At 35.4% G+C, this 15,392-nt stretch overlaps 2 protein-coding genes across 10 annotated transcripts in view; one reads left to right on the plus strand and one right to left on the minus strand.

Moving 5' to 3' along the window:
• The window catches only part of ATM (ATM serine/threonine kinase), a 149,139-nt gene that overhangs the window by 117,626 nt on the left and 16,121 nt on the right, over positions 1 to 15,392 (plus strand). For all 4 annotated transcript variants that reach the window (XM_036861082.1, XM_036861086.1, XM_036861083.1 and 1 more), the window contains 9 exons: positions 458 to 675; positions 1,190 to 1,397; positions 2,312 to 2,425; positions 2,795 to 2,953; positions 3,410 to 3,548; positions 4,382 to 4,464; positions 5,855 to 5,995; positions 6,758 to 6,874; positions 14,682 to 14,831. In XM_036861082.1, coding sequence (XP_036716977.1) covers positions 458 to 675; positions 1,190 to 1,397; positions 2,312 to 2,425; positions 2,795 to 2,953; positions 3,410 to 3,548; positions 4,382 to 4,464; positions 5,855 to 5,995; positions 6,758 to 6,874; positions 14,682 to 14,831 — 1,329 coding nt within the window. The remainder of the gene's footprint in view (positions 1 to 457; positions 676 to 1,189; positions 1,398 to 2,311; positions 2,426 to 2,794; positions 2,954 to 3,409; positions 3,549 to 4,381; positions 4,465 to 5,854; positions 5,996 to 6,757; positions 6,875 to 14,681; positions 14,832 to 15,392) is intronic.
• Positions 13,967 to 15,392, minus strand: part of LOC118899409 (protein O-glucosyltransferase 3) — a 161,938-nt gene continuing 160,512 nt past the window's right edge. For 5 of the 6 annotated variants that reach the window (XM_036861099.1, XM_036861107.1, XM_036861105.1 and 2 more), the window contains one exon: positions 13,967 to 14,556. In XM_036861099.1, the coding sequence (XP_036716994.1) occupies positions 14,454 to 14,556 (103 nt within the window). In that variant the 3' untranslated portion in view covers positions 13,967 to 14,453. Of the gene's footprint in view, positions 14,557 to 14,726; positions 14,807 to 15,392 lie in introns of those variants that run through there. The other variant, XM_036861102.1, reaches the window with a different exon arrangement.

Here is a 15,392-nt window from a genome sequence, read left to right on the forward strand (position 1 = left end):
TAATTTCTCCATTTACTTATTTGTAAAAACAGCTGATTAAGGAATATGCAAGTCAACCTTTATTATTCATTTGAAGCCCAACGCTACAAGTAGGACTGGGACTCCAGTGCTACTACCGCTTTTGACCTTCCTGTTTCTCCCTCTTATTTAGTTTAGCTAATTTTAGAAATAGCTACTTCACTAAATAAATGAACATGAAAAGCATAATGTGATTTTTAAAAAATTTTATAGAGCTTTTTGTTTTTGCACTGTTCTTTGCAAATATTAGCTATTTTGGTTATTTCTGCCATGTCAAAGTTGTTTTGAAAAGTCAAGAAAATACTGTACTTCATATAATTTAGCTTATATACATATATATAAAGTAAACTTTAGTGTGGATATTTCTTTGATCTGAGTAATTCTTTAGATGTATTTAGTATCTGTAAATATAATATAAATGGATTGTTTTTTCTTGAAGGCAGTGGAAGTTGCTGGAAATTATGATGGAGAAAGCAATGATGGGCTCAGAAATGGAAAAATGAAGGCATTTCTCTCATTAGCACGGTTCTCAGATACTCAGTACCAAAGAATTGAAAACTACATGAAATCGTCAGAATTTGAAAACAAGCAAGCTCTCCTGAAAAGAGCTAAAGAGGAAGTTGGCCTTCTTAGGGAACATAAAATTCAGACCAACAGGTAACTAGGGGTCTACAAGTGACAAGATATACAGATATACAGTATATATACAGGTATAGAGAACCAGATAAGAATTCATGCTCTGGTTCTAAGCTAATTGTAAAGTATATTGATGTTAGCTTCTTGTTTTGCTTTTTTAGTTTGTTTGTTGGTATCATAGTTGAAGAAGAGATAGGTGTTGAAATTAAATAGAGAGGAGTTACCTATTTTGATGTAATTAAATCCTTTATTCAAACCTACTTTTGGTCTATATATTTTAGTGTAAGTAGAGAATAACGTTAACGAAATACCTTGGATAGAGTCCACTTTGTCTTTGGTTGCCTAAGATAGCTTTTGAGTTGCACAAACTTACTTTAAGACAAAACTAAGTTTGTTCCCCTTATAATTCTTAGAATTTTGCTTTTTCCCCTAAGGTGGACACCAGATTTTTCATTTATTTTGTATATCTTATATGATGTTGTAGTTCTATAAAATTTGATGGCTTTTGTGTTTTGCTTTAATTATCCAATGTAAGATACACAGTAAAGGTTCAGCGAGAGCTGGAGTTGGATGAATGTGCACTCCATGCATTGAAAGAAGATCGTAAACGCTTCTTATGTAAGGCAGTTGAAAATTACATCAATTGCTTATTAAGTGGAGAAGGGCATGATACGTGGATATTCCGTCTTTGTTCCCTCTGGCTTGAAAATTCTGGAGTTTCTGAAGTCAATGGCATGATGAAGGCAGGTTTTCTTTTTCAACCCAATGTTCTAGCCTGTGCTTTAAAAGTTTAGACATAAGCCCCTCAATGTCATGGATTTTGTATACTTTGTATCCTTGACACTTGGTTCAGGGCTCTACACATGGGTACTTAATTAGCTCTAATGATGTAGGTTTATGTGGCTATGAGAGAATTTAGGTCAGTCTTTTCCTATATCTTTGCAATTGCCATAGGAAAGTACTCAGAATGCTAGACTGGGAGATTTGGAAAGCAGTTAAAAATGATGTGATCACAGGTGGGGTATTTTTCCCTTGCTTTATTCTTTTCTGGGATTTTTTACGATAAATTATTTTTGTAAATGGAAAAAAAGATTTTAAGAAAACATTAAAGTGGCAGTATTTTGTAAATTTTTATTTAAAAAATCTTAGGTTTTATTGATGACACCTAATACTAAAGTTATGTTGACAAGGTATATATTGGCAATCAGTTTGAAGCTTAAAAGTAAAATGGTTCTTCTGGCTGAAGAGAATGATACAGCCAACCTTTGCTCCTAGTGTACATTAAATCCTGTTACTTTTAGCATGTAGGGAAAAATAGTTATTCCCTGTTATTCACACTGACTTCTCAGGAGTCAAGATTACAATAGTTCTTATATCCACATTTGTCCTCTTTGGATTCACTAGAATATGAGCAGTGCCAAGTATTCCAGTTCTGAATACAGTTTGATTTAGGTTCAAATATTATGACTTAACAGTGAATCAATCTAGACTTTAAGATAAATGATAAGTAAAAATATGTGATTAGTGAAGTTTTATTTAATATCTGCTAGATGATTGCACTAGTAGAGGAGCATTTTCTTAGAATAATTTATTTGCTTAGTTGTGAGACTATTTGAAATGCATTGTTTTTTTAATTTTGTGTTCTTTTTAATGGTAGAGAGATGGAATGAAGATTCCATCATATAAATTTTTGCCTCTTATGTACCAATTGGCTGCTAGAATGGGGACCAAGATGATGGGAGGCCTAGGATTTCATGAAGTCCTCAATAATGTAAGTAAACCTGAAAATCAAACCACAGTTGCTTTTCTTTTATATTATTATATACTACTGTTCCACTCCAGAAAGTGGCAATACAAAAAAAGTTTAGTCACTCATATTAATTATGCTATATAAGGGCAAGAATAAAGATTTCCTTTTGTCTCCTCTCATGCTCCACATAAGTTACTCAATTTCTCTCTCTTTCTTATTCCTCATGTACTTCTGTCTCTTTCTCTCTGATACATACCCATACTCACACAGTCCACCCACTGCAGCATCTAGTACAGTAACACATATCTTAATGTTAAGCAAAATTTAAAAGGTTATGGATTTTCTTTTTTTTTGTTTCCATAAAACTAACAGTTCTTAATTTTATGACAGCTCATCTCTAGAATTTCAATGGATCACCCTCATCATACTTTGTTTATTATACTGGCTTTAGCAAATGCAAACAAAGATGAATTTTTGACCAAACCAGAGGCAGCAAGAAGGAGCAGAATAACTAAAAATGCACCTAAACAAAGCTCTCAGCTTGATGAGGTATTTGGATTGAACATGCATACCTTTTTGAATTGTAATATTCATTTTTTCCCAAAATATTCCTTTCTTAAGTCTCAGGAATTCTAAGAGTGTGTGTTGTTGACAGTATTCAGTTTGTAAATCCTTTGATATTGTGATGCTACCTAAAATTGGTTCAAAATTCCTGAATATTTCTCAAAGCATAAGAAATGCCAAAAGTATTTTTACCTTTTTCCTCAGAGCAATGAACAAAGAAGAAATAAATTTTACAAGGCACCCAAGTCATTTACTCTTGAGATTAGTATATCTTTGATGTATTTCATTCATAATAAGGTGACTGTTTGTCTCTGAGGGATTATAGTCCTTCCATTGTCTAGCTTTGTGCATAAATTATTTTTCCTTTTGTTATTATAACTCTGAAAAGTTTGTCTTGGGTATTTGCTTATGTAATATTTTTTGTTTGTTTTTTATTAATAGGATCGAACCGAGGCTGCAAACAAAATAATACGTACTATCAGAAGCAGGAGACCTCAGATGGTCAGAAGTGTTGAGGCACTTTGTGATGCTTACATTATACTAGCAAATTTAGATGCCACTCAGTGGAAGACTCAGAGAAGTATGCAGTTTGAAAGAATGAGTGTTGCCTTCTTGCTGTGTTATTCTCTGTAGGGATATATTAATTATAGAGCTTAATAATGTAAATCTGTTCAACTCACACACATTAATTATAGATGTGAAAGTCCTGATGATTACAACTCACACATGATTCAAAACTTAATTTTTGTCTAATAGCTTCAACACCCCTCCAGTCACTTTTTTACTTAATATCTTTTTGTGGAACTGTTAATAGGTGACTGCACTCTAGGACTTAAGAATGGAAAGACCTTATCATTTTCTCCATTATTCTTCTTGCTGTGTCTATTTAAATAATTATAAGCTGCTATAATATTTGGTTATTTGTACCTCTCTCCCCATACTTTAATAATTGTATTCTTTTTTCTGTTCAGAATCATATCTTCACATTTAAATTCTTATTATTTTAAAATAAGAATGAGGCTTCTCATAGTGTTCCTCTCTAAGCAAACAAAGACTACTGTCATGTCCTTTAGTCACATTTAATAGTAATATGACAGGAGTACATTATCTATGTGCTATTTACACTGTATATAATTATCTTAAGTTGCTCAATTTGACCTCTCAGGTGAATCTGGTCTAGTTACCAGTGCCAGGTAACCTGCAAATTCATTTGTAAGCCATGTTAACCATTGTTATGCCCTGACCCTGAGCGGCATTGTGTCCTGAGCCCTTGGTCTTCATTTCTAAATCAGGGCCTGACCCACAGATTAGCCACAGTTTGGGTTTATGGTATCTGCTGAATTCTCCTGCTTTACCTTCAGTACTATTCCTCAATTTGCAGTTGTCACTGAAACCTCTTTGTTTTAAATACAGAAGGCATAAGTATTCCGGCAGACCAGCCCATTATCAAACTTAAAAATTTAGAAGATGTTGTTGTTCCTACTATGGAAATTAAGGTAATCTACCATTAACTGTTTTGATTTTTTAATTAAGCTAAATTACTCTTTAGTAGGTTAAACCATTTGAAATAGCCTTTTTTTGTAGGTCAAAATTGGTTAAATATTGGCAGTTTCACTTGTTTCAACCTATAGTTGTTGTTGTTGTTGTTGTTGTTTTAATATTTATTTATTTGGCTGCATCAGGTCTTAGTTGCGGCATGCGGGATCTTTCCTTGTGGCGCTCAGGCTCTTAATTGCGGAGTGTGGGCTTCTTTCTAGTCCTGGAGCACAGGCTCTCTAGTTGTGGCACGCGGACTCTAGAGCGTGCGGGCTTAGTTACCCCGCGGCATGTGGGATCTTAGTTCCCCAATCAAGGATCGAACCCACATCCCCTGCATTGGAAGGTGGATTCTTAGCCACTGGACCATAGGGAAGTCCCCAGCCTATAGTTTTTTTTCTTTATTGGATTCCCTTTGCCCAAGACTTAAAATACTTAAAGGCCTCTCCTGCTTTCTTTTCTTTTGCCTTCATTTTTACATCTGTCATCTTTCTTATGAAGATGACTATAGACTTATTTTCATTGGCCAGAAGGAAAGATTTCATGTGTTTATGCCAAAATTAAGTTTTAACTGAGCAAGAAAGTCCCTAATTGTTTTATACTGGTTTTTAAAATTCTGTATGCATTAGAATGTATTGACTGATGTATTACGGTATTAAATAATACAATATGTATTGCAATATTAAATTGACTATAATATACATGACACTTTCAGCTATGTCCTGATGGTCTTTTATTGTTAGAAGTACGATGTTGCCAGGGATATATGTAATAATCAATGTTACAGTTTAGAAAATGATCATTTTAACTACATTGTAAAATCTCTCCTTTGAGTTTGTAGTTTAGTGTTTAATATCTGTAGTTATTTGATTTACAATGTAGCTTCATCATGTGGATTAACCTATCAGCAAGTCATTTAGCTGAATATGTCCTGAAAATGCCAGATTTAGCAATTACAACCAAGAAAACTCCTCTCCGTACTTTTCTAAAATTTACCTTGTTTTTGTGAGGAGATGACTTAATTTATACAGATGACTTAACATATACAGGTCAGTGGCAAGACCTGTACCAGGATTTTCAGTAGTTTTTCAGTAACACTATTCTAACTTTGTATGCCCTACTTTTATTAAGAGATGTTTAGGGAGGTAAATTTTATCTATGTCACTTTTTAAAGCCTTTCCAACGTCCAATCTTCTTTCTTTCATTTATAAAGTTACCACTTCAGTTCTTAACCAACAGCACATTGTCATTCATTCCTCTGTTTAATATTAAAATTGTCATTTATAATCCATTTTTCTTTAAATGCAAATTGTGTATCTGAGCTATTGTCATATTTATACATTTTATTAGGTGGACCCCACAGGGGAATATGGAAATCTGGTGACTATACAGTCATTTAAAGCAGAATTTCGTTTAGCAGGAGGTTTAAATTTACCAAAAATAATAGATTGTTTGGGTTCTGATGGCAAGGAAAGGAGACAGCTTGTCAAGGTGAGATTTTCCTTTTGTTGTTAATGAAAAAAGTCAAAAAGAAAACTTTAGTTGATATTTTCTTCCTACTTTGGGTCTTTATTTTTATTCTGAATAATTACAGGTGAGGAAAACATAAAGTAGAAATATATTGTTTTCTAGAAGCAGAATACTTTTCCTCATTTTTTTGTCTCTCTGAAAGACCAGCCTTATTATAATAGTTGGTTGAAGTAAAAGAATACTTTTAACATGTACAGACATGATGAGATTAACAATCAGCCTGCTTGTTATGGAAAAAAAAATTTTGGTGAGTGTTGCTTATTTTCTTGAATAGTTCAAGTTGAAGGCCCTTGCTTCAATATCCTGAGTCTGGCACTGTGCTAAGTGCTATTAAATGTATCAGAAAGCGACAGCATTCCTCCCTTACTCTGCTCTTAAGCTCTTTGGGCCTTGCTGGGAAGTAGTAGAGAAACAACAGTGCTCCTCTACCCTGGTATTTTACAGTGTGCCCTCAAGTGGAGGGGTTCCAATTATTTTAATTACAAAAGCAGCAAGCGGGGGGAAACTTCTTATTTCTAAATTGGTCTGCCTACCCAGTGGTATAGCTTATTCTAAATGAAAGAATAGTATTAGGTCTTAATTATTTAAGAGACTATTACGAGGAGCATAATCCTCAGATTGATTTCTAAGTGCCCTTTGGCTGTCCTCAGATGACTCTTCTTGTGATTTTATAATAAAGAAAATGAATTACGCTTAGTTATTTGTGTTTTGGTTATTCTGAAGGGCCGTGATGACCTGAGACAAGATGCTGTCATGCAGCAGGTTTTCCAGATGTGTAATACATTGCTGCAGAGAAATACTGAAACCAGGAAGAGGAAGTTGACTATCTGCACATATAAGGTAACTAATTTATACTTCTGCTGCTTTATCAAGAACATGTAAAAGACAGGGGTCAGCAAGCGTTTTCTCTGAGGGACCAACATTTTAGACTTTGTGGGCCACATAAGGTCTCTGTTGCATATTCTTTTTTTTTTTTTTCTTCATAACCCTTTAAACCTGAAAGACCATTCTCAGCTCACAGGCTGTACAAAAACAGTCTGGGACTGGGTTTGGTCCAAAGGCCATATATTGCCAACGTCTGATTTAGACAATATTTTTCTTTTGTAAAAGTACACATTAATGTTAATTGCAGGAATTTTTTGTTTCAAGAAATCTTGTTTCCTGTAATAATCAGCTAAAGTATTTTCCCCTTATGTTTGACCATTTGGCCTATTTCTGGTATAAAAGTGCTTATAAGAGGAAAAGTGATGTTAAAAAGAAAATAGTGATTCAGTGAAGAATATAGTATATAATATAGGGTTTTAAAATTTTAAATATGTTAGTTTTTGACTAGGTAATACATTTGCATGGTTCAAAAACCTAATAATAGAAAAAGGTATAAAAAGGGAAGCCTTCTCTTACCCTTTTCCTTGTCAACCTCATGCCCCCTTCTAAGTACCATTTTCATTTGTTTCCAGTGTTATACAAATAGAATATATGAATATATTTCCTTATTTCCCCCCTTCCTAGAGAAATGGCAACATATATATATATATATATATATATATATATATATATATATATTTAATTCAGCAATATGTTATAGAAATTTTTCTCTTTTTTTAACAACTGGTTTATGTATTAGTACATAGTTATCATACAAGTCCCTTTCATATAAAATGGGCATCTTGGTTGTTTGTAGTCTTTTGTTGTAGCAAACAATGCCATGCTGCAATAAATAACATTGAACATATAATATTTCATATATGTGCAGGTGAATCTGTGGGATAGACTTCCTAAAGTTGGATTGATGGGTAAGAGTAAATGCACCTATAATTCGCTAGATACTGTCAGATTACATTTAATAGAGGGATGTACCAATTTGCATTTCCTCCAGCTTTTTGCCTGAGAAGATAATTCTCAAGTCACGTTATTTTATTAATTAATCATTTTTGGCCCTTAAATGAGTGTTCATCTAGCATGTTTACATTTTTAAAAATAGCTGTAAACCTTCATTTTGAAGGGCCTGTTTTTTATAGGTGTTCCTTTCTGGTTTCATTCCTGTATCTCCTATTTGCCCTTTATTCTTATGTCACTGCTGTAACAGGGCTTATTTATTTATTCATTGTTTCTATTTCGGCGAAGATATAAATAAATTACGATAATTACTGTATAGCAGAGAAGCAACCTTTCAGAGACACTTTTATGATAGTCTCATATCTGTTTCTTAAACCTGCAAAATGGTATATACCACAAGTGTTTATTTTCTCTAGTGAGTTAACCCTACGTAACCTCAAGGTATCCCAACCATCAACTAAGACTAGTTTAAAAATATAATAGAAAAAAGTCCCTTTCACAATAATATAATGTATATAATGTGAATAAACTGCCTAGGATTACTGTTAATAAGAAACATGCGGGGCTTCCCTGGTGGTGCAGTGGTTGAGAATCTGCCTGCCAATGCAGGGGACACGGGTTCGAGCCCTGGTCTGGGAAGATCCCACATGCTGCGGAGCAACTGGGCCCGTGAGCCACAATTACTGAGCCTGCGCGTCTGGAGCCTGTCCTCCTCAACAAGAGAGGCCGCGATAGTGAGAGGCCCGCACACTGCAATGAAGAGTGACCCCCGCTCGCCGCAACTAGAGAAAGCCCTCACACAGAGACGAAGACCCAACACAGGCATAAATAAATAAATAAATAAATAAATAAAATTTAACAAAAAAACAAACATGCAAGACTGTATGAAAAAAAATTACAAAACTATAACCAGAAAGAATAAAGGAAAACTAGGGTAAGGGAGAAGTCCCATGTCTTAAATGGGAAAGCAGTGAAAAATGTCAGCTCATTTCTAATTAATGCATAGACAATGAAATTCCAGTAAAAATTTTTATATCATGGAAACATTTAAAAGTTTATCTTGAAAAATATATTGGTGAGAATGACTAAAATGTCTTTGATAAAAGCAACAGGTGAAAGTGGACTCTGCCTAATCATATGAAAGCAAATGGTAAAGCTTTAGTAATGAAGATGGTATAGTTCGTGACATAAAAATAGATTAATAGCCTTGAAACGGATGTTTATATATACATTTATAAGAAATCAGTATATAGCTTTGACCTTTAGAAAGTTCCTGAATAAGCCTAAAAATGCTATTAACTCTGGGTATGATGGGATTATGGGTAATACCTGCCTTTAATATATTTTGAATTGCCCTAAATGAACATTTTTTTAAATTATAAAAATAATTGTTAAACTAAAAACACCAAATAGTTAGGGGAGTAAGGAAAAAGAAATTAGATCTACCCTCCAAAATTCTGATTGAGTCAGGCTATTGTAATTGAAAACTGAACTTTTTTAGAGCTTCTTAATTGCCTACAGAAATAGAAATATAAAACTCACTTGTTAGTTGGGTGAGGTTGAGGGGTGGGAAAGCATGAAGAAAAGCACACTTTTTCGTAATACCTTCAAGTTTGTGAGAAATTTGTCATGTGAAACTTTGTAGGATATTAACTAATATAATTGATGCTTTCTATTAGCAGTGAACAAAAAAACAAGTTCTCGTGGAATGCTAAGAGCAAAAGTTTAAAAAAGATCTGTGAAATCTATCCTGCAGAAGGACTTCTTTGGTGTGGTTTAGATCGGTGCTGCTCAAATTTAGCAGGCATCGTAATCCCTGGAAGGGTTTGTTAAAACACAGATGCTGAGCCCCTAGAATTTCTAATTCTAGGATGGAGCCTGAAAATATGCATTTCTAGCCAGGTATCAAGTGATGCTGATGCAGCAGTGTTTCAGGAACCGTACTTTTAGACCCACCAGTCTAGTTACTTTCCTGTCATTTGATCTCGCTTAATTATAGGACAAAGTTGATGAGCTGCTAACTGTCCAGGTACTTTAACGATTGCTGAGAAGTTTTTAGAGGGCAGATATTCAATAACGTGAATGAAAGAAAATTTTTATGCTCTAACTGCCAGACTTTTAGATAGCATAGATGATGACTGAAGAACTGGGGATACAATGTGTTGCAAAAAGTTTGGGCTCTAAGATCACCTGGTTTTTTCAGAAAGCCACTCAGGTTTCCAAGCAGATAACATAGTTTAGTTTCCAAAGTTCATTGCTATAAAGCATGAGAGAGAGAAGGCCCTAACCTAAAATATTTTGAAGGCAGAAATGACTAAACTCTATTTCTACCTTATGACTTTTTAAATATCTGATTTTTACAGAGAACTATTTTACCAGTTAAATAGTGGAGTTATTTAATGTTACACATCTGAATATTAAAAAATAACCTCTTAATATGAGAGTTTAGGTTTGACTTTATTGTTTAGAATTATAATACTGGGCCAATAGATGTATGTTATTTTGAGATTACTCCAAGAATGTGTAAGTTATGTTATAGCTATATTGCTAGTTGTTCTTGATTTCAGTTAACATTCCTGGAAGTTCTATAGTGTATGTAGGGAAGCAGTCTGCCTAATCCAGGTCTTCTGTGGAGTCATTCCCAATCTGGCATTCAGGTGTCCTGTGATCATTGTGTCAAAAAGAAGGGTCATTGACTTCCTGAAATTAGCTCTTGGTACCCAAATGTCAGTATACAACCTCAAAAGGAGAGACCTGTATATTGAGGCACACCAGATACCTTTCATCAGAGAGAATCACATGGAGATGAAGGAAGACAAAGTTCTTATTGTATATGCTGACACTGAGACATAGCCCTCTGATAACTAGAATTTGTGTGACTGGACTAATTTATCTCTACCAAAACTACATTTTTAGAAAGTATATTGAACAACTAGCCTAAAGGTTTAGATATGAGAGGATTCATTTTTTAAAATCAAAGTCTTATATAAACAACATTTACGTGCAGAAAGAAGCTTCGTACTTAATTCTTCATTATGCCTTATGCCAATAAATAATTTTTCTTCTTTGTGATATATCTTCCTTCTCAGTCAGGATTCTGGGAGAGAAGTCGTAATGCCCTAAGGCATTCACTGTACATAATGAATTAACTTCATTTCTATGTATCTAGGATGGTACTAGCTGTGTACCTTGAGGTAATTTGAGAAAATAGTCATCAATCATTTTTTGTGACACCCAGGCAAAATACTCAGATACTCAGATGAAATAGGCTATTCCAGGGAATCTTAGTACCTGAGGAAACACTGCCATTTGCCTTTTGAAACTTGAATTCAACTGTTTTTACATCAACCAACATCACAGTTGAACTCTGAAATGAGATAGAAAAAAGCCAACCTGGTCCTTTCTAGATCAGTCTCTTAACAAAAGACAAGGGTTTGATTTTTTTCCCCGTAACTAGATATTAATAGAGAGTAATTTTGGAAAAGAGATCTTTGATGGAATATACTAAGAGGCAAGAATGTTAATGTGATCAAGCATTAGGGGTCACAGCTAGCTTAAAGATAGGGCTGGGTTTTCTGGAAGGAAGGCATTTAGAGCTACTTAAGCAGGAAGGAAAATCGGTTGGAAAGGCTATGAGATCCGTTCATTCATTTGTTTAATAATTGTTGATTTACACACCTAGTGTTGTGTTAGATACTCTAGTAGGTGCTGGGGATATAAAAGTAATAAAACATAGTCCTAGTTCTTAAGGAGCTCACCAGGGGAAACAGACACACAATTATAATGCAAAGTGTTAAGTGCATTTTTAGGGAATGAAAAGAGCTAAAGATAGAGGAATCATGCTTATCTTTAACACCACTGGGGAAGGCCCAGGCTGAGGGCAGGAAGAAGCTCCAGTGCCACTGGGGCACAGAATAGGGAGAGGCTTGGACACCAACTCCCAGTGGCCCCTCAACACAAGGCCATCACCCACAGGGTCACTGTGACTTACTGGAGCAAGCAGAGTCTTCTGGGCCAGGGTTCTTCTAGCTTGTTTTTCACTGTACCCAATTAGGAGGCCTCACCGCATTAACAGGCAGCCAGAACCTGTTTAATGGTTGCTTACTAAAATGCCTGTAATCCAGCACTGCTCCTCAGATTATGGCCCTGCCTCTAAAGAGAGGGCCCCGTTTTGGGAGCTTCTTGGCCCTGAGAGTGAGCAGAGGCTCAGGAAGGATACACAGCATGGGATTCACAGTCTCTGTCCTTCCGCTGCTGGAGACAGTTTAACACCTGAGGGAGTTTGAGAGCAAAGGAGGGACCAGCCCTCTCTGCCCTGCCTCATCTGCCCCTGACTGTGCTCCTATAAGAAAATTGATAAGTAGCCTGAAACCCATGGTACCAGGGCCTACCCTGTGTCCATGATCCTTGGCAAGCCCTTCCACTCACCCCCTTAATCAGAGTGGGTGGCCACAGAGCAGAAGGAAGCCTGAAGGCCTGAAAAAGGCTTTAAAGCACAAGCCTTTTGCAAGGGCCCCTCTCAGGAACCTCAGGGCATGGCTCCGGTTCTACAGCCCCCAGGACCTACGCCTGTGAACATCCAGGGGCTTATTAGCCTTAGGATCTGAGCAGCAGTGTGTTCCTAAGGCTGAGCCCCACCAGCTGCCTCATCCAGAACTAGCCTCATTTTGGCATCTTTGAGACAGGGTGCTGGCCCTGAGCCTACTCATCTAGAGAGGACAGTCGTAAAGTGTTCAAGGCCCAGACACTGTAAAAGCTGGGGTAGAGCCCCCATGAGAGGAACATGAGCCTTGCTCTGGGATCACAGCTGTAGAGGACCATTTCAGGGGAAGGGCAGAGTGGGCAGAAGAGTAGGGGTATGTGTGCAGGCAAGGAGGTGGGGGGAGTGGTGACTTAAGACAGAATCATCTTACATTCCCTATATCCTAATTTTGTTTCACTTCAGGGCTTTTCACTTCCCTTTGCCTGGAATATCTTTGCATGAATTATTATTCTTTCAGGTTTTTCTCTAATGTCACCTCTTCAGAGACACCTTCTCTGACCACGTCTCTATTACTCATTTTTTTAAATGTATGTTTTGTTCTATTATAATACTCGTTACCTGGCATCATTAAATGTCTATTAGTGTATACGTTCTGACACCAGAAAGAAGCTTTATGAGGGCATGGTCTTCATCTGCCTCGTTGCCACTCTATTCTTAGTGCCCTAGCACTGTGTGTAACACATAATAGACTCTCAACAAATACAGTTACTAAATTAACGAAAAACCTCCTTCATGTTAAGACACAGAACATAAAACAGTAAAACATATTTGAGTACATTAAAATTAAAAATATAGAATTAAAGATACTGTAAAGACAGGTGGCTGAGAAAACGAATTTTAAAATGTTAATAACACAAAAAGGATTGTTATAATATTAACAGCAAGAAATTTATATATAGAATATGTAAATAGCTCTTACAAACTAGTAATAAAAAGACAAGCCAGTAAGAAAAAAGGTAAAGAATACAAACAGCCAGTTCACAAGAAGAAAACATTTGAATAGCCAATAAGTCTTACCAGATTATACTCTACTGGGAATCTGGAAAATACGAATGAAAACCACTGTGAGATACTATTACACACCTCTTGGATTGACAAAGTATAGTCTGACAGTACATTGGGAGGTTATAGAATAAACTCTGCTAATGGGTATATAAATTGGTACAACTACTTTGTATAGTTACTTGGCAATATATGGTTAACTAAGTTGAAGATGCATATCCCGAATGACCCAGCTCTTCAATTTCCAGGTACATGTATACCCTAGAGAAACTGAAATATATTCATTAGTAGATTAATTCATTGCAGCAGTGTTTCAGGGAAATCTGGAAATAATATAAATGTTAATCAATATTCCGATTGTATAAATTGGATAATTGTGGCATATTTATACAAAGTACGGTTGTTAAAACGAATGACTTAGGATTAAATGTACTAACACAGTTAAGGTAAAACAGTGTTGAGTGAGAAAAAAGCGAATTGCAGAAACATACATATAGTGTAAATACTCTTTATTTAAAGCTTACAATTACTTATGTATGTATAGCTTTGAAATAAAAATACTGTATACCCAAAAATACAGGAACATGATAAGCAAGTTAGCAGTCATCTTGTTGGTAGGGAGGGGCATGGGGTCAGTGAAGGGTACAAAGAGAGCTTTGTCTCTTGCCCAGCAAATATGAATAATCTTAGATTTGATAAAGCTGTTTAGTAGGTAAAAGGGTGTTTGTTTATATTATTTTCTACATTTTATGTATATTTATAAAATGTCATAATTTTTCATGTTCCCAGTAAAATTGCTTTTATGTTTAGGAATACATGTCCTCTTGGTGAAGCTAACGAGACTACGAAGCAAGAATGCATACACTTTCGATTATTAAAGTATACTAAAATTGACACTACATTTGATATTTTCCAAAGTGAAATTCTTTGAATTTGATATTAAAAGTATAGGAAAGCAAAGTTAATTCCTCTGCTAAATGGAACAAACTAAGTATGGCTCAGTCGCAGATGATGAGTATAATTAACAGGATTGACCTCTCAGGGATCATGGAGACTGAGAGAAGAGCAGGTTCTCAGAAGTCTATGCAGCAGCCTAGAAAATCTTGTTCTTTGAGCTTGTTTATTTTCAGTTGCTTTCTTCCTGTGGACAGAAAAATAATAGTATAACTTGAAAAAATGCTTCACGCTGACTCTGATAGTTGAGTAATCATCACATGCTCTTTAATGCCTTTCCATAATCAAAAGATACTTAATCTGTAACTTCAGGTGGTTCCCCTTTCTCAGCGAAGTGGTGTTCTTGAATGGTGCACAGGAACTGTCCCTATTGGTGAATTTCTTGTTAACAATGAGAGTGGCGCTCATAAAAGATACAGGCCAAAGGATTTCAGTGCCTATCAGTGCCAAAAGAAAATGATGGTGAGTAACACTCAAAAACATAAGTTATTGCAAGATTATCTAATAGCTTATTAAAGCTGATACCAAATATTATGGAATGTAAAAAAGTTTTAATTTCATCAGGTAATTGTTAATGACAGTAAGTATAAGAAAGTAAGCTCACCAGAATGAAAGTGTGTGTGAGTGAAAAAGGAAGGTTTTTAAACTATGTTAAGTGTCAACCCTTGTCCTATGAGAACTTAACATTATTCAGTGTATGCAAATTTGCTTCCAGTTTGGGGTAAGCTAATTCTTAACAAAACAAACAAACAAAACACTAACTAAAACCAAAAAAAAAAATTATGAAATAGAGACATTCAAAGACATTTGCCACATCACACTGGCCATCTGGTCTGACATTCATTCACCCAATCAGTGACATTTATTGAATGTGTCCTCTCTACCAGATACTATGCTGAGACTTCACAAATATGACTAATCACCATCATACTTACTCCATTTTAAGATGAGAAGAAGTTCTGAAGATTTTGCTTACTCCAGGTCAATGAGCTAATAGATAGTGGAGCAAGGATTTAAACCTTG

This window comes from Balaenoptera musculus, chromosome 8 (genome assembly GCF_009873245.2).
Source record: "Balaenoptera musculus isolate JJ_BM4_2016_0621 chromosome 8, mBalMus1.pri.v3, whole genome shotgun sequence".
Lineage (NCBI taxonomy): Eukaryota > Metazoa > Chordata > Mammalia > Artiodactyla > Balaenopteridae > Balaenoptera > Balaenoptera musculus.